Genomic DNA, 19,598 nt, shown 5'->3' with positions numbered 1-19,598 from the left:
ACAAGTGTAACTTGCATTTTTTTCCAATATTGGTGAATCTATGAATGGATTTCACCGTGAATTCCTTATCAACAGGCTTCACTCCTTTTAGGCCCTCTAGAGGCCTGATGTAGTTTTTGGAGGCACCCGTGTCGACAAGAAACTTTACCTCCCGCCCACCTAGTGACTTAGAAATCTATGGCAGGAGGGACTTACCCCTAAAAAATTCACTTCTTCTGCCGCTAGGTCCTCAACAACTGGCTCAGATAACCCCTCGTAAGAGTCTGAGCTTAACTCGGTATTTCGATCTTCCTTCAAATTGTTTACCCTTTGCAGTTTTGGTCCTGTTCGACGGTCCGACGCTGCCTGACGCTTTTGACCACTGTCGTCTCTTACGTTACTTTTAAATTGCCGTAGGTGGGAATATGAAGGATCCACATCCATTGGTTCCTGTCGCGGCTGAGAGTTCCGATATCCTGTTTGACGGTTCTGCTGAAAATTTTGTTGGCGGTATTGGCCATTATTTTGGTTATCACCCCGGTGCTGCCTTACGAAATGAGGATTTTTCTGATTACCCGAATTTGTTCTATTTAGCATGTTTTGATTATTGCTATCTTTTCCCCTTTGGCTGCTCTCTGCTTTTTTGGTCACATCAGATGCTCTATTTGCAAAGCTTGCTGCGAAAATGTAACGTTCATGATTCGCATCGACTTCCTGAGCGAGTGCCAGGGCGGATGGCAAGTCACTAGGTTGCGATGCGAAGAGAATATCGCAAAGGGGCTTCCTTAACCCAGAAATTAACACTCTAAGAGCGTTGGCCCTATATTTCTCGTTAATTGCGCCTGCAATACTTTCTTCATGAGACATTTTGGTTTTATTTTCTTCATGAGACATTTTGGTTTTATTAGCAAGTAAGGAGAGTTTTTTCTCAACCTCATCATAAAATTCGAGCACAGTGGAAGAGCCCTGCCTCAACGTCGACAATTCCTGCTCGACTAAGTAGATCGGCCGCTTATCGGAGTAAGTGAAATCTAAGCGGGCTATAATAGCGTTAAAATTTAAGACAGTGCTAAACGACGATAAAAGCGCATCGGTAGCGCCTCGAATTTTATTTCTTATAATGGTAACGGCTTGGTAGTGCCGTGAGCTACCATCGTAGTCCTTAAAAATCTCATATGCGTTATGTGCGGCCTCACGCCAGGACACATAACCTTCGGTTTGACCGGAAAATTCAGGTAGAGACTTTACAGCGTCCAGCGATTCTTCACAGGTTCTACCCGCTACTATCTTAATTTTTTCGTAAGTCGTTATAGTGGGTTTTTGGGATAAGTTATCAATTTGGTCCTGCATGACCTTAAGCCTATTCTCAAACTCCCGCCTCTGCACCCCTAAAGCAGCAGTGACCGCCGCGTTCACTATCTGTGTAAGCTGGGGTTCGTTCATTTTGACTTCTTCTTCTTCTGATAATTTAATATTTTCAAAGCTAGAGACTAAGTCAATTAATTTGACGGTTGGCCTATTCATATACCGTGTAACCAATACTCCTCACTATTCCTCAATCATTGAAAAAGTTATTACTATTTCCACGAAATAAATACCGGGTGCACCGTAAACTATTAGAGTTTAAATTTCACTTTCTTAATATATTTTATTTTTTAACAAGAGGTACCTTCAATGTTTAGATCTTTGATTCTAAAATTGAAATTCGAGTTTCTCAACTTACATTAAATTCATGATTGCAGGCTGCTTCGATCTTCCTCCTGTCCTGATCCGCCAATGGAATAGCTGCTGCTCGTTTACGATAGCTGGTTGATTGCAGTTGCTGGCTGGTCCTTGATTCGATCGACTTTCAGCGGCATAATCCTGATTGTTTGTGGCAGCTAGTTGATTGTAGTTGCTCGTTTTTAACCGACACCGACAAACTACTTTGCTTAAACACTGCCCCACGTTGGGCGCCAATTAATTCAAAATGCCAATTTTGTTTTTATTGACTTTATTACAAGTATTCGAGTGGAGCGCGTCCAGCTCGAAGAGCACCAAACATTATACTAAAAATTATTCTAATTATAAACTATCCTCAAGCTACCTGTTGCTGTTGCTGCCGCCGCTGCTGCGTAGCAATTGTGGTGTTGCGAGCTGGTATTTGCAGGCGTGAGAACGAATATGTGCTGATGGTATTGGCAGACGTGAGAACGTATAATTGCTGACTCAGTCCACGCGCAACTTTTGGATGCATCTTAAAACTTGTTATTTCCGTTCATGATTCTGAGTGCGCTACTTGTTGCTGACTCAGGCCACGCGCAATATTTTGGGGCTCCTTCAATTACATTCTTGCGTCGCGTGATAACTTACATACGTTCTCTGTCTGTAATTTACTTTCTCTGCTATTTGCTAACAAAAGTATTTGTTACCCTTAACAGACTGTAAAGAGGTTTGATAACAAATGTATGTCATTCTGTTAACACAAACATAACAAACAAGGTACGCATATAAGGGTAATTTAGAACAAGACAGCCATGTTTGCAATTGGTTGGCGCGAGAAAACCATTGAAAGTCAAAGGCGAAGGGTCACTTTTTTCCTACTCTCTGAACAAAAGTACCAAAAGAGTATGTTTGTGTTAACAGAATGCCATACATTGTTAACAAATCCCTGCAAGACGGAGGTAACAGATTACATAAACACATTGAAACATTTTCAGCTGTTTACCAACACTGTTACATTTTCTGGAATTTCCAATTGAATGGGAGAATACGTAAGTAAGATAGAGAAAATCTATCGACATTCTAAACAAATTGTAATATTAACTTGCTAGAATAGGAAAGACGAATTTTTTCAAGAAGAAGAAAAAACGAGAAGCGCAGTTTATTTTGGATTTTAAAGAGGTAGGTTCGATACTTGATAATTTCATATTTTATAATTAATTTTTGTTACATATACTTACATATCGTCACCTGAAATGCAAATTAACGTAACAACATTTTCAGAAATTTACAGTGGCATGAATGAAACACGGAATAAAATGGAACATGAGTGAAACAAAATATTAATATTGGTTAAAACTGGTTTATATATGACCGCAGAACCAGAAAATGTTGAACATATTTAAAATTATGTATATAATTTGAAGTAGTGAAGCGTAATCAATAAGACACTCAATTCCGAATTTTTTGATGATACGTTATTTTGCATTTCAGGTGACGATATAATTCACTTATTTTATTTAGAGAAGGTTATTATTGGAGGATTGAGTCATGTCTAGAAGTTCTCGCAAGTGTGGAAAGTTCTCTGGTCGTGATTCACTTAGTAATGGCCAGAAACGATTCGTTTATATGGCTCAAGCAGCTCACGACTTCCTGTCTATGACCAAGTATCCACTGGGTAGCCTAAGAACATACGTTTGAAGGCAAGCAAAGTAAGAAGGCAAAACATCCCCTACATAGGGATGTGCGCTGGGTTTGGGACCCGCCATGTAAAAAACACCCCCAATGATAAATAACAAACAGCCTCGGATGAGAGACTCCCCTTTTGATGACGACTATGGCAAACGAAATAGGAACTACGATTTGAGGGCATGCATCTGGAATGTCCGGTCCGTTAAATGGGAAGGTGTCGCTGATGTCCTCATGAAAATAAAGGATGACATCATCGCCGTCCAAGAAATGCAACGGACAAAAACTGAGGCTAGTTGGTTCTTGCGGCATTTACTACAGTGGCCTTATAACGGAGCGCAATTTTAGTGTGGGTAGGTTTTAGTCGGTAAATTCAGCCTCCACGAGGAAACATCCTCAAATAGGTTGAGGCTGAACGACTTTGACGGGACCCGAAATATGCTTATCTGTAGTACTAGATTCCAGCGCAACAAAATACATCTATCTACCTGGCTATCTCCGGATAGAAAAACCACCAAATGATAGACGGAAGATACGTCTCCAGTGTACTAGACGTGCGTACGCTCCGGCATTTCAAACTCCTTACGTACAGCTGCTACCGAAACCATTGGTTTTCGGAAAATGCAAAAGAACAGCTGGTACGACGAGGAGGGTCGTGCAGCGGAGAGAAAACAGACTGCCTACTTCACAGCGTTACGATCGACCAGAACACGTGCGGGATGGGATAGATACCGAGAGTTGAAGAGGGAAGCGAGACAGATTTGACAGAAAAAAAGAGAGACCGAAATGCGTGAGTACGAAGAGCTTGATAAGCAGCCGACAGGGGTAATGCTCGAAAATTCTACGAAAAAATGCGGCTACTAACAGAAGGTTCAAGACTGGAGCATACTCTTATGGAACCCTAGAGACCATACCCAGAGCATACTAAAATTATGGAGGTAACACTTATCCAGCCTACAGAATGACAGTGAATGCAGAACGTCAGGAGAAGGCGAACCCGAAGTTGTAGATAATTTCGTCTAGTTTGGAACCAGCATGTTGTTAAATTTTTTCTCATTTTTCACTTTGTATATTTCAATATACACTGTAAACATTGAAATAAGTTCATATTTCACTTATATTTTCTTATAATTTAGCTATATTTATTAATTTTAAAAACACTTGTCACACTCATCGTTGAAAAAGTCAAGAATGATAGAAACAAAGATTGCGCAATGACGAGTTCAAATTTTGTTCGTCCTGCGCATCTACGTCACGGTTAACCAACGTACAATCAGCTGATTTTCAGTTGTTTGTTTTTCTTTGCAATAAGAAGCAATTTTGTGTTGCAGGCATACAAAAACATGAACATCATCAAAAGTTAACATCAATATAAGTGAATATTTTATAGTGAACATTTACCTACATATTCATTTAATTGAATTTTCATTGTATTATTTAATTTTGTCTCTTTGCTGTGTTTGTTTCAACAGCGCGCCAGTCGTTTCTTCTTTTCGCTACGTGGCGCCAATTGGATATTCCAAGCGAAGCCAGGCCCTTCTCCAATTGGTCTTTCCAACGAAGTGGAGGTCTTCCTCTTCCTCTGCTTCCCCCGGCGGGTACAGCGTCGAATACTTTCAGAGCTGGAGTGTTTTCGTCCATCCGGACAACATAACCTAGCCAGCGTAGCCGCTGCCTTTTAATTCGCTGAACTATGTCAATGTCGTCGTATATCTCGTACAGCTCATCGTTCCATCGAATGCGATATTCGCCGTGACCAACGCGCAAAGGACTCGCAACGTCGACTCATCCGTTGTTGACATCGTCCAAGCCTCTGCACCATATAGCAGGAGGTTGTTTATAAAACCTGCAAAAAGTGTAAGTTGTGAATTTGTTTAAATGTCTACTGTTTAATTAAATGAATTTGAAGTGAGGTTAAATGTAGTGAAATAGCTTGTTGAAACGTTCGAATTTTGTGAATTTTTGAAATTTAAAGTCGAATATCTCGTTTGCGGTACCTATAACCTATAACCATATATATTTTTTAATCAGGCTTAATATACACCTAAATAATGTATATTTAATTTAAAAAGTTGTGGTTTAGAGTGTGCAGAAGTGTGAAATATATAATTTGTGCGTAATATCTACATATACATATATAGTATATATAAATACATACATGTGTAAATGTAAAAAAAAATTAAAATCTAAAATGAAACGAATTGTGCGGTTACAATTATAATTTGGTCGGCTTTAGAATCCCGTCCCAGAATTTCGGGAATAAAATGGGTATGGTCGGATAGAGGAGGTCGGATAGAGAGGTCGGATAGAATATAATATTTAGGTATACTTGTAGGTAAAGTTTCGGAAATGACGTAGTTTTAAGTAGGTTAGATATTAAATATAAATATTTTTCCATACCTATAGATGACAAGTTTTTTTTAGTTCCACTCATTTAACTTTTTCATGATTTTTCATAGAATGAATTTCGATGACCTTGTGGAAGAAATGGATGCCGAAGTGGAATGCTCACAACCGTTGAGCTCCCATGGAGATTGTATTGAAGATAAATATTTTGCATTTTTTAATAATTTCTTTTACAGATAAAGTGTTAACAAAAGATATGTTATAATCTCGGTTGCGCTTCATCAGAAAAAACTTCAAAAATTGTGGTACCGTCAACATCGTCTGGTGGCAGCTATAATGTATTAACATATATTATTATTTGCTTTAAAAAAATACATTTATGTATTTCAGATATAATCTAAAAGCTGGATGCCATTGAGACCCTGGTAGCAAAACTCATAAGTGGTGTTGATGACCGTCTCACTGCCATTGAAAAGGCTATTAACGACAAAGTAATGCAGTTTTACATTTACAAAATAAAGCAAAAACTAAAGCTGCGGAGGCACGCCATTCAATTAGCCGCATCACCGATGATTATTCATTCAAACTCCCTTTTGTGTTAGTGGCCTTCGGACGCGCAGATCCAACATCGAGATTTATCTGAAAGATTTTGCGTTGCTCTTCATACGATAATGAATATTTTATTGATGGTATAATCTTTCTTTTTTATTTATTTTTATTCGTTTAAATAATATGGTAACATTTATTTTTTGCTTGCTCTCAACTATTTTCTTATTGTATGAATAACTGGATTCCAAAAAAAAATTAAATATTGATTAAAGTTAGTTTTGCTCTATTTATTATTGAATTGCTTTAACTTTAATTAAGCTGAGGGAAGTTCCGAACAGTAATAAGGGTAATAACCAATTACAGATGTGTTCAAATATTTATCCATTAATACATTTACATTTTTTGGAAATAATAAAACATTTATTTTTAAATCTCAATATAACTGTCAGAAATCTAAGCTGAATTAATAACCTTCGTCGGATATTTCAATGCTATATAGTGGAAATTTATCCAGCAATATTCTCCTAGTTTCCGCGTGGTCCGCCTTTCCAAAGCCCTAGAAATTAAAAATTTCTATTAAATATATTTTACTTATAGAATTGTTACAACCTGGGAGTAGCCATACACCTTTATTAATTTCAAATTGGGATTGTGTTCAATGCGACCACCGCCAAGACATTCTGTTTCTAATCCTAATCCTTTACAGGATTCACTAGCTCGGTCGTAGATATCGGCTTAACAAAGAATCAACATACACATATACTTATTTATTGAATTGTTTTATCCATACACAAAAGCCGAAGTATTTCAAATCTTACAATGCCACTGACAGTCCGCATATCCCCTTACAATATTTTTATTTAGAGAATCATCATTTCCGTACACTTTTATTAATACATATTTAAAGACTCCTTCCTCAATATCAACACTTGGAACTGCTTCTAATTTAGCACCAGCCATTTTACAAAGCTTTCGAAAATCTTTAATGAATTAAAGAGTTATAGAAGACAATTGGAATACAAAAAACACCTTACTTAATCTAATCGCCGAACTATACATTCCAAATTGGGAATGATATTCACGATTTTAAGTCAATACGAAAATCTATCGATGGTGTAATGTCCTATTCACATGTACCTTTCTTGCTTTGTTTGACAATTCATACCTGGGATAACCCCGCATCACGACAGGCTACCCTGCAAGACGGAGGTAACAGATTGCACAAACACATTGAAACATTTTCAGCTGTTCACTAACACTGTTACATTTTCTGGAATTTTCAATGGAATGGGAGAATACGTAAGTAAGATAGAGAAAAACTATCGACATTATAAACATATTGTAATGTTAACTTGTTAGAATAGGAGAGGCGAATACCCAATATTTCAAGAAGAATAAACGAAAAGCGCAGTTTATTTTGGATTTTACAGAGGTAAGTTCGCTATTTGATAATATGATATTTTATAATTAATTTCTAATTTATATATATATATTATTAATTTCTTTTATATAGAGAAAACGAAAGAGGTTAACAAGGAGAAAAAGGTAAGCATTGTGAATTTAATGTTGTGTGTATAATTAAAAATTTTAATATTACAGAAATCATTTGGACCATCATCCGTGCAGCAACCAAATAATGGAGTATGTTTAAAATTATTAAAGTTAAATAGTGTATATTTAATTCAAATATTTGTTATAGATTGTGCATTTTATTATTAAATAAAGAGAAATAATAAAAAAACTGAGTTTTATTTAAAAGAATTAAATTTGCTAGATGTAACAAATGGGTAACAGATAATCTTGTTACTGCTTGTTCTTCCTAACATGCTTATATGTTAAAGGTAACAAACTGATAACCAAAATAATAACACTAACAGATATTCGGGTAACAAATACTTTTTGTTATCCATAACACATGGGTAAGCTAAGCGCTAACAAAATAATTTGTTACCCGTAACATACTGTGAAGTGATTTGCTAACAAATGTGTGTATTCTGTTAGAACAAGGCAGCATGCGATATTTGCCATTGGTTAGAGCGAGATAACCATTGAACATCAAATAGCTATGTGTTACTTTTTTCCCACTCTCTGAACAAAAGTAACAAATATTTTAACGAATGCAAAAGTGAACAATAACAATTCGCTTACACGTTCGCTAACAGCTACCCGTCTTGCAGGGTAAAGTTTATGGCACACTAACTGTCAAATCTATTGCCGTTGCCAAATCTGTATTGAGCACTTGTTATCATAACATAATCACTTGCAAAAAGACGTGGGGTAGGTAGATTCGAGCTGATGTAGCGCATGTTTTGAGCTCTTGAACTGTTTAAATTTTTATATCGATGAAAACAAATTTATGTAGTAAATAAAGAAAAGAGGGGTATTAGATGAGTGAGGTTGGTAGGGTATGCAAAGAGGTGGCCCGTGTCATGCGGAGAATCATTAGATGCAGGACATACTTATATTGGATATGTCGGGGTCTATTCTGGACAAGTAGGAATTTAACGTCTTACAGTATCCAGAACGAAGCTGCGCAAGGGTCACTCGCGTTTCTCGCGGCAACTCAAGCTCTTCGTCTGCGATGGGGGGTCATTTGACTCCAAGAACGTCATTCACGAGAAGGGAGTTGGTGAAGGTGTTGATGGCTCCACTGTGAATGGCGGTCAGTACCTGGCGGAAGTTAGTTGCGTCCGAAGTCCGGTCGGCGTATTGTTCGATGTCGTGGACGTGGTTAAGGAAAGACATCTTGATGTTCCTAGGAGGTGGTTCGCTCCAAGCAGGTGGCTGCAAAGGTGATTTCAATATTGCGCAATCATCGGCGTACGAGGTTATGGAAACTCCCTCTTGTGGCTGTGGGAGTTTCAAGAAGTTAATTAATACAACCGTCTTAATACTCGCTCTACTAAACCTAATACTACCGAAATGAAACTGCCGTCGGTGTATGTACTCGTAAGTGTAAATGGGATGTGTTGCCTCTTTAACATTGCTTCAAACATTTACTATTGTGAATGGCTAAAATGGCAAATGAATACCAAAACTTCTTTTTATTCCTTGATTTTAAAATTTTAAGACTTAAAATCAGTTATAACAGTATACAAAAAATGTAAAAAGCGGGTTTTGATGGGGTAAAATAATTTCTCCACCAAGAGAAACCCATGGTTAAATTTTGTAGACGTCAGAGGATATGTTAGCGCAAGCATGCATCACAAGTAAAACTTGGATTATATTTATGAAGCTCACATTTTTAATATTCTTCATTGTGTTGTTGGTAGAAAATCCGAGCTGTGCCGAAAACACAAACAAATGATCGCCTATTGCCACTGCTTCCCTTGCCGTTGAAACAGTTTCGCATACAAACCAGCGTAGATATGTACATACATATGTATTTGTATGAGCGTGCATACATATCGACGCAGACTTTTGCAAGCCGCTTAAAAATATTTTTTACATTCCTTGACAAATACAGTCAATCACGGTTATGTGCCATAATCAAAGATACAGATGCTTGTTATTTGTAAAACTAAAAACATAATATGCCACATAAGCGTGTGAGTATATTTAAGCGAGTGGTACTTAAAACAATAATTTCTATGTATTTCGTAAAAATAAACCGTGAGAAGCAGCAAGATGTAGGGAGTTAAGAGGGATGATTTTCATTTAAGCGGAGTACTACTTAACCGGGACTCACTGTACACATAACTCAGAGGAATAATGAATATTTTCTTTGATACTTTCTTGACTTGAAAATCGACAAATAAACTATGTTGTCAATTTTATTCCATACTTATATTTGCGGGGTTGTCGCTTTTTTCTTCTCATACAAATATCAGAAATTGTTCAATCTATGATTTTTAGCTTTTGCTACCGTCGCGAAAAGACGCTTGTAGGCAAAGGCATGCTCGGGTAGATGTAATGGTGTTTGTTTTTATGAATGAAGCAAGTTTGCCTGTTGAAAGGGCGCTTGCGTTTATGAATAAAAATGTTGTTGTTAGGAGTCTTTCTACAAATTTGGGCATCGACTATTTGGCTGTCATAGTGACTTGTGACGCTGCTAATGCTGTTTCAAACGATTCTTGTTTTTGTAAAGCAATGTTTGTAGTTTTTGCGGGTGACATATCTACATGTGAACGCATATAAGTATGTACATATGTTGTGTACGATTAATGTACATTTATCACTATTGTCATATATCTCATTTTTTTAATAATATTATGATAGTTTGTTATATATGTACATATGTTATGAAGTATACATATAAGTATGATTTGATATATTCAAAAAATAATTATAAAATGGGCTTTATTTTCACATTAACTACGAATTTTGCTTTGAAAAAGTAATTTAATTCAAATGTATTCAATTGCACTCGTGTTCGTTAATATGCACAAAAAGAATTCATACGAATACACATGTTTGCATATAAACATACACACATATAAGAATATAAGCAAAAGAGCGAACATACGTCTGTTAGAGCGATATATAGTTTTGAGCATAATTTTTATTACACGCTCAGCTCTGTTCAAGCAAAAATGTTAAAATTTCTCCTGCCGAGCTGGCAGTGGTGAAACTCTTCCATCTCTGCCGAGTTAGCCAAAAATATTTTTGCGTTCTTCACGCCGTGAACCTTCTCTATGATAAACGTTCTCTGCCTATACGTTACGTTCACTGGTTTGTGGGCATAACTGAGCCAGACAGAGAATGTAAAAACATAGAGAAGGTGAAAATTGAATTCTGTATGGTGGTTCGACAGAACTGATAGAATTAAAGGAAGGAATTCACCATTCTCGCTGCTATTTAGCAGAAATAAGCACGTTCTCTGGCAGAAATATATGTAAAACGACTGAGCTCACGCCAGAATGAATAAAGGGAAATGCGTTGAAGAAAAAATATACAAAGTCACATACATAAAAATTTTAATTTTTTACCAAATCGGGAAATATTAGATAAAAAATAATTTTAAATAAATGAATGCTTCAAACAAATTGTACATATTTCGACTATTTGCTGGCTTTGTGACGGGGTTGCCCATCTAAACGTAAACGTCCGTCTAATGAAAATACAACTGCATCTTATTTAAAAAGAATGCCCCCACCCAAAAAAGGGCAATTTTTATCTCAAGACTTGCTGCGGATATCACAGTCGATATAAAAAGTTATATCACGTCGAAATTAAAAACGGAAGATACAGACATCCGTAAATACTAGTACTAATAGTACTTGATAACTCATTCTGGTCATCTGGGGTCTTTGTGCGCGAATTCATGCACGAAAGTGATAAGCCCCCTGTAGGTATCACTAAAATGCCAAGAAAACCCGTTGATACAAAAAACTAATTAACAATAATTCGCTGATTGTTTATTATCAAAATGTTAGAAGTCTTGATACAAAACTTCTTCTTCTTCTTTACTGGCGTAGACACCGCTTACGCGATTGTAGCCGAGTCAACAACAGCGCGCCAATCGTTTCTTCTCTTCGCTACGTGGCGCCAATTGGATATTCCAAGCGAGGCCAGGTCCTTCTCCACTTGGTCCTTCCAACGGAGTGGAGGTCTTCCTCTTCCTCTGCTTCCCGCGGCGGGTACTGCGTCGAATACTTTCAGAGCTGGAGTGTTTTCATCCATCCGGACAACATGACCTAGCCAGCGTAGCCGCTGTCTTTTAATTCGCTGAACTATGTCGATGTCGTCGTATATCTCGTACAGCTCATCGTTCCATCGGATGCGGTATTCGCCGTGGCCAACGCGCAAAGGACCATAAATCTTCCGCAGAACTTTTCTCTCGAAAACTCGCAACGTCGACTCATCGGTTGTTGTCATCGTCCAAGCCTCTGCACCATATAGCAGGACGGGAATTATGAGCGACTTATAGAGTTTGGTTTTTGTTCCTCGAGAGAGGACTTTACTTTTCAATTGCCTACTCAGTCCGAAGTAGCACCTGTTGGCAAGAGTAATCCTGCGTTGGATTTCAAGGCTGACATTGTTGGTGGTGTTAATGCTGGTTTCTAAATAGACGAAATTATCTACAACTTCAAAGTTATGACTGTCAACAGTGACGTGAGTGCCAAGTCGTGAGTGCGACGACTGTTTGTTTGATGACAGGAGATATTTCGTCTTGCCCTCGTTCACTGCCAGACCCATTTGCGTTGCTTCCTTGTTCAGCCCGGAGTAAGCAGAACTAACGGCGCGGGTGTTGAGACCGATGATATCAATATCATCGGCATACGCCAGCAGCTGTACACTCTTATAAAAGATTGTACCTGCTCGATTAAGTTCTGCAGCTCGAATAATTTTCTCCAGCAGCAGATTGAAAAAGTCGCACGATAGGGAGTCGCCTTGTCTGAAACCTCGTTTGGTATCGAACGGCTCGGAGAGGTCCTTCCCGATCCTGACGGAGCTTTTCATGTTGCTCAACGTCAGTTTACACAGCCGTATTAGTTTTGCGGGGATACCAAATTCAGACATCGCGGCATAAAGGCAGCTCCTTTTCGTGCTGTCGAAAGCAGCTTTGAAATCGACGATTAGGTGGTGAGTGTCGATTCTCCTTTCACGGGTCTTTTCCAAGATTTGGCGCATGGTGAATATCTGGTCGGTTGTTGATTTACCAGGTCTGAAGCCACACTGATAAGGTCCAATCAGTTTGTTGACGGTGGGCTTTAATCTTTCACACAATACGCTCGATAGAACCTTGTACGCGATGTTGAGGAGGCTAATCTCACGGTAATTGGCGCAGATTGTGGGGTCTAATACAAAACTTACTGATTTAAAATCCTTGCTTCCACAGAAACTTGGCTAAAGCGACACATTTTTGATAATGAAATATTCAACAGCGAATTTGAAATCTTTAGATAAGACCGGCTGAACAGAAAAGGAGGTGGTTTCTTGTTTGCTATTCATTCTTCAATTCCATCTGAAGAAGTCGATGTTCGCATGCAGACTTCATAGAATTTAAGTGCATTCGTATTTGCGATAAAAGTGGCCATATCTACTTAACTCTGTCTTATATACCGCCTCACTCGGACATATCTGTATATATGCAACATGCTTCATTAATAAATAATGTTTTCTCAATTCCTAATAATACTGATTACATGATTGTTTTGGGAGATTTTAATTTACCGTGCGTATCATGGAAATCTATTGATGATTACACCATTCCTATTAGTACTCGCTTATGTTTTAACGAGTTCTTATATGAATTGTCGGAGCTGGGTCTTAACCAAATTAATTTAATTTCAAACGAGTTTGGTAAGTTCTTAGATCTTCTTAGTTGCTGACTATTCAAAATATTCTAAATTGCGTCGACAATTTGCAGAACTTAACAAAATATGTTATAATCTTCTTCTTAATTGGCGTAGACACCGCTTACGCGATTATAGCCGAGTTAACAACCGCGCGCCAGTCGTTTCTTCTTTTCGCTACGTGGCGCCAATTGAATATTCCAAGCGAAGCCAGGTCACCGCTTACGCGATTATAGCCGAGTTAAAAACCGCGCGCCAGTCGTTTCTTCTTTTCGCTACGTGGCGCCAATTTAATATTCCAAGCGAAGCCAGGTCCTTCTCCACTTGGTCCTTCCAACACAGTGGAAGTCTTCCTCTTCCTCTGCTTCCCCCGGCGGGTACAGCGTCGAATACTTTCAGAGCTGGAGTGTTTTCATCCATTCGGACTACATGACCTAGCCAGTGTAGCCGCTGTCTTTTAATTCGCTGAACTATGTCAATGTCGTCGTATATTTCGTACAGCTCATCGTTCCATCGAATGCGATATTCGCCGTGGCCAACGAGCAAAGGGCCGTAAATCTTTCGCAGAACTTTTCTCTCGAAAACTCTAAACGTCAACTCATCAGTTGTTGTCATCGTCCAAGCCTCTGCACCATATACGAGGACGAGAATTATGAGTGACTTATAGAGTTTGGTTTTTGTTTGTCGAGAGAAGACTTTGCTTCTCAATTGCCTACTCATTCCGAAGTAGCACCTGTTGGCAAGAGTTATCCTGCGTTGGATTTCTAGGCTGACATTATGATAGGGAATCGCCTTGTCTGAAACCTCATTTGGCAGCAGGCTGGATAAGTGTTCCCTACATAATTTAAGTATGCTCCGGGCATCGGTGACTAGATCAGCTTTGGGGGTTCTACAAGAGTATGCTCCGGTCTTGAAACCTTCTGTAAGTCGCCGCATTTTTTCGTGGAATTTTCGAGCATTAGCTGACCAGCTTGTCAAGCTCTTCATACTCACGCATTTCGGTCTATATCTTTTTCTGTCTGCAAATGCGTCTCGCTTCCCTCTTCGACTCTCGGTATCTATCCCATCCCGCACGTGTTGTGGCCGATCGTAACGTTGCGAGGTAGGCAGCCTGTTTTCTCTCCGCTGCGACACGGCACTCCTCGTCGTACCAGCTGTTCTTTTGCACTTTTCGAAAACCAATGGTTTCGGTTGCAGCTGTACGTAAGGAGTTTGAAATGCCGTCCCACAGTTCCCTTATGTTGTTCCGAGTTGTTGACGAGTGCTCTCAGAGAGCAGGAGTGCAAGCCGAGTAGAAAATCGTTTGGTTGTCTGTTGTGATTGCAGCTTCTCGACGTCGAACCTTCCTTATGTTTGTTGGCGTGCGTTTTTTGCTGCACAGAGGCGGGTGCGAATCTTGGCTACAACAAGATAGTGGTCCGAGTCGATGTTAGGACCTCGGAGCGCACGTACATCTAAAACACTAGAGACGTGTCTTCCGTCTATCACAACATGATCGATCTGGTTGGTAGTTTTTCGATCAGGAGACAGCCAGGTAGCTTGATGAATCATTTTATGCTGGAATCTAGAGAGATAACCACATTTCGGGCCCCGGCGAAGTCGATCAGCCTCAACCCGTTTGGGGATGTTTCCTCGTGGTAGCTGAATTTACCGACCGTAGTGCCAAAGATACCTTCTTTGCCCACCCTGGCGTTAAAGTCGCCAAGCACGATTTTGGCATCGTGGCGGGTGCATCTCTCATAAGTGCGCTCCAAGCACTCATAAAAGGCTTCTTTGGTCACATCGTCCTTCTCTTCCGTCGGGGCGTGGGCGCAATTCAGTGATATGTTGAAGGACCTCGCTTTGATACGGATTGTGGCTAGACGTTTATACACCGGGGTAAATGATAGTACTCGGCGACGGAGTCTCTCTCCCACTACGAATCCAACACCAAACTTGCGCTCCTTTATATGGCCACTGTAGTAAATGTCACAAGGACCTACTCGTCTCTGTCCTTGTCCCGTCCATCGCATTTCTTGGACGGCGGTGATGTTAGCCTTTATCTTTACGAGGGCATCTACCAGCTGGGCAGCGGCACCTTCCCAATTAAGGGACCGGACATTCCATGTGCATGCCCTCAAATCATAGTCCTTATTTCGTTTGCCATGGTCGTCATCAAAAGAGGGGTCTCTCATCCGAGGCTGTTGGTGGTTTTTCATTGGGGGTGTTTTTTACGTGGCGGGTCCCAAACCCAGCGCACAACCCTATGCAGGGGATGTTTCGCCTTCTCACTTTAGCTCGCCTTCAAACGGATGTTCTTAGGCTACCCAGAGGATACTTGGTCAAAGACCGGAAGTCGTGAGCTGCTTGAGTCATATGTAAAAGAATCGTTTTTGGCCACTCCCAAGTGAATGGCGATCCTCTACATATGACTCCATCCTCCATATGTTATAATAGTTATATAAATAAAGTAAAAAATAATATTATACGTAATCAAAAATTGTTCTATGGTTTCATCAACTCCAAACGTAGGATTTGTAATTTTCCGTCCGCTATGAAAAATAAGTCTAGTATGTCTAGTGACAATCACACCATCTAATATGTTCGCTGAATTCTTTAAGTCCAATTACTCTCCAAAATCTCCAAAAAATGTTCCGCATCAGCACAAGTTAAGTCCGATTTCTGTCATTAATGCACCTACCATTTCCGAAGCAGACGTCTTATATCATTATAAAATTTTCTAGAACAAATTTTGAGTTAAACGAACCATTCCGATATATACATGATCTCAATTCTCATTCCAGCACATTTGATCTGACAGACTCACTCTTTACCATTAAAAAAATTATTTTATCTACTCTCAACAAGTAACATTTAAAAAAAATAAACTTTAATCACATTCTTAATTTAGGCTGTTGAAGCTTTTGTTTCTGTAGCGGAGCAGCTTAAGATCGCAACGCTTAAAACTCTCTTGCCTTTTATGACTCGGCTAATTCCGCTCGTTCGCGAATTGCGGCCCTTTATTTAAATGAGTGCGAAGGAGTCATATGCTGAACACAAAACGACGACAGTCGACAAACGACAAACGACTGTACGAAAGTGAAATGAAAACAAAACAACGCATGTACACAAGACAACGCAGCTATCCATTTTGCATGTACACAATTTCGTTGTGGCCATACTAATACCTTGCACTTCAATTAAATTTTAATATTTTGTTCAAAGTGAAATTTTTTATGCAAAAAATAAGTGAATAGGTAAATTTATTTGTTTTAAATTATCAATTATTATTACAAATGGTAAAATAGAGCTATAATAGAGCTAATTTATGCTTTTATTTGTAAAATAACGTCAAGTTTGTAAGAGCTGTGAATAATTTTACATTTTACATATTAGTGGCATCACCACTCTTCCTCATCTCTCTTCTTCCATTCTACTGTCGTTCTACTGTCGTTGGCAAATAGGAGTTAGCAAGAATGGCAACTGTCGGCCTACAGTCGTGTATTCGTGTCGTCGTCAAAATAAGTGTCCATAAGAACGTGTGTAATATTTGACAGATGTCGTTTGTCGTCTGTCGTCGTTTTGTGTTCAGAGCATCAATAGTGACAATAGAAAATCCCAAAAAGGGTAATAAAAAAACAATTGAAAGACGCATGTCATTCGTCATGGATAAATTGATCCGAAACTCCTCTCTTCGCTTTCTGAGAGTGCCCATGATCTCACGGTTTGGTATGGCAATACTGAAAGTTCATGGGCTACGAATCAGGTGACAAGCAAAACAATGAACTGCCAGACAAAATCCCATTAAAAATAACTGACAAAATCAGTTCGTTATTTTTCATTGTGGAGTACATAAGTAATTGTGTTGTGAAAATATAGTGTTTTTTTATTAAAAATACACTGTATAAGTGTTTTTACTAAAAATAAAGTTGGTAAGTGTATTATTAAAGCCATCGTAAATACATGTATATAAATATATTATGTTTTCCTAACGTATTATAGGAAAATGCCGAGAACTAAAAATAAGTGTGTGGCTGGATGCGTAGGAGCTTGACGGTTTTCCAATTTCCCCAACAAGGAGAAGGATGGATCCAGGTTCGTAAATAATTTTAATTAGTAGAAAAATATAGTTATTTAGTGAAATTTAGAAATATTTTTCCATAAATTTTGCCTATTTTGATATTCTTTTAGATGCAATTTATTGCATTATAAAAAATATATCATACTTGCGAAATGTAATGTAATTTAGTAAATAGTATTGTAATATTTAATAGATCCAATTTAATATGTTGTTTGGAGTAGCGTAGTAGATGTAAACATTACTATAATTATAAATTAGTAAGTATGTACAAATAAATACAATACTAGTAGAAAGTATCGTAAATACTAATAAATGTCGTGATTTTATTTTGTACCTATATGGGTGATATAGGCCTATAGGGGAACCGAGCACCCAAAACTAACTTCGGTAACGCGCTTTTTGCATACCTCAGCGGTGGTGTGGAAATTACAAACTCCCAAAACATTTACTAAAAATTCCCTAACACATTTCTTCCATAGTGGCATCATTGGCAAATGCTATAAAAAATGTGGACTTTGACAGCGCTCTCTCGAATCAAAGAGTTTCGTATCAATTTATCCATGTCATTCGTGCTCGTTAACAAGAAGGTAAAAGTAAATGAATTTTATGTTATTTTTTATCAATATATTGCAAATAATTACTTCATTTATTTTTATAGCATTGGAAATCAGAACTGAATTGGAAGTAGCAGCAGCAGCTATATCATCAGAAGCAGCAAATACCAATTGTTAAGTAAGTATGTGAAAAAGTGTGTGTACTTTGAAATTGGGCTGCGCGGTCCCAGATAATACGCAAAAATAAATACATACATATGTATGTATTTTATGCGTTTAAGACGGCCTGCGCAATCCAATATAATAATTGAAAACAAATGTTTGTTTTATATTTTAAATGATCAAACAATATTTATATTTTCTTTCAGATGCTATTATAATTTTTATTTAATTATTCTTTCTTTTCCGATGTTATCACTATCTTTATTTAATTAATCTTTGCTTGCAGAGTAAATTCTATTTGTATTTAATACTATATATTATTTTTTCAGATAATATTAATCTTTTCTTTCAGATATTATTATCATTTTATTCAATTAATCTTTCTTTTTCTTTTGATATTACAAATTCAACGTAATTATTATTTATTTTCAGGTTTTATTACCTTTACTTTATTATAAGTGTTTTCATAACCTTTATTTTATTTTCAGCTATTAATAATCCTTTCTTTAATTAATATTTTTCCAAATGAAATTATTATTGTAAATTAAATATATTGTATAAATGTAAATTTCTATATCTATTAAAAATAATAAAATTAATAATTTAAAAATTAAAAAGTTTTCTTTGAAATTTTAATAAATTTTTAAAGTAGGAATCAATGGAATGCAACCCTGCATCATCTGTTTAAAATACAACCCTGCATCAGCCGTCGATTGGGGATATTAGGGCAGGACTGATATACTTTTTTATATGACACTGCTGAATGAGCGCAACGGAGATGTATGTGCACATGTATACGTACGTGTAAGGGAAAAAACGGTAGGATATTCGCTCGGCCTAAGACAAGCTCTATATGTTTACCCTCACGTTTACCACCATGCCACCCCCTGATTATCTGGTTTTTTACCCGCTCATGGTTGGCAGGGTACATATCTACATATATATTTGCATATATTGCATATAGAAGTGATTCCCTGGTTGAAAGCAAAAATTGAAGCATGAGCATAGAAATGCCGACGGCAAAACGAAATTTCTTACATTCGTACAATGAAAGGTAACATGAAGCATGGAAATATCGCAATGCTGTTGTTGGGAGTATCCATACATGTATTTATGTCTCTTTGTCTGAGTATGTGAGTCTGAGTATGTGAGAGAGTTGTACACATTTTTCGCTGTTAAAAGTGGAATATCAAAGAACTTAGTTTTCTGCAATATTCCCTGATTGCGCATACATGCTATGACAGCATATGCCGTACATATGTATATTATTTCTCTTCATATTCACTGGTTGAGTATGTGAGAGAACTGTAAACAATGTTA

The 19,598-nt window shown here is 37.8% G+C and overlaps 1 protein-coding gene and 2 long non-coding RNA genes across 4 annotated transcripts; 2 read left to right on the top strand and 1 right to left on the bottom strand.

Annotated features, from left to right (window-relative positions):
- The first annotated feature begins 2,881 nt into the window (after positions 1-2,881).
- On the top strand, positions 2,882-6,539 carry LOC105232074 (uncharacterized). 2 transcript variants are annotated; one of them, XR_007421764.1, is made up of 4 exons: positions 2,882-3,722; positions 4,842-5,226; positions 5,829-6,053; positions 6,106-6,539. It is a non-coding gene; the product is annotated as an uncharacterized LOC105232074 (long non-coding RNA). The 2 variants fall into 2 exon arrangements; XR_007421763.1 differs by lacking the exon at positions 2,882-3,722 and adding an exon at positions 3,729-4,744.
- On the bottom strand, positions 6,531-7,436 carry LOC105232070 (sex-regulated protein janus-A). Its single transcript, XM_011213665.4, has 4 exons — positions 7,299-7,436; positions 7,083-7,244; positions 6,874-6,998; positions 6,531-6,820 (listed from the first exon to the last, which is right to left on the bottom strand). The coding sequence occupies exons 1-4, from the start codon at positions 7,321-7,323 to the stop codon at positions 6,728-6,730; spliced, it is 405 nt and encodes a 134-aa protein (XP_011211967.1). The 5' UTR covers positions 7,324-7,436; the 3' UTR covers positions 6,531-6,727.
- A 120-nt stretch (positions 7,437-7,556) lies between these two features.
- Positions 7,557-8,852, top strand: LOC125776505 (uncharacterized). Its single transcript, XR_007421769.1, has 3 exons — positions 7,557-7,696; positions 7,778-7,809; positions 7,864-8,852. It is a non-coding gene; the product is annotated as an uncharacterized LOC125776505 (long non-coding RNA).
- The last annotated feature ends 10,746 nt before the right edge of the window (positions 8,853-19,598 follow it).

This window comes from Bactrocera dorsalis, chromosome 2, assembly GCF_023373825.1.
Source record: "Bactrocera dorsalis isolate Fly_Bdor chromosome 2, ASM2337382v1, whole genome shotgun sequence".
Classification (NCBI taxonomy): domain Eukaryota; kingdom Metazoa; phylum Arthropoda; class Insecta; order Diptera; family Tephritidae; genus Bactrocera; species Bactrocera dorsalis.
The sequence above is the reverse complement of the archived record's forward strand: the minus strand, read 5'-3'. Positions and strand labels throughout refer to the sequence as shown.

What these genes read in the sequence shown, in the direction of transcription:
- LOC105232070 (XM_011213665.4), bottom strand. Translation starts at nt 7,323, where the DNA reads ATGTATAGTTCGGCGATTAGATTAA. An exon ending in TGCGGACTGTCAGTGGCATT is followed by an intron (nt 6,999 to 7,082) that starts GTAAGATTTGAA and finishes TTCTTTGTTAAG; the next exon opens with CCGATATCTACGACCGAGCT. An exon ending in AGGTGTATGGCTACTCCCAG is followed by an intron (nt 6,821 to 6,873) that starts GTTGTAACAATT and finishes TTTAATTTCTAG; the next exon opens with GGCTTTGGAAAGGCGGACCA.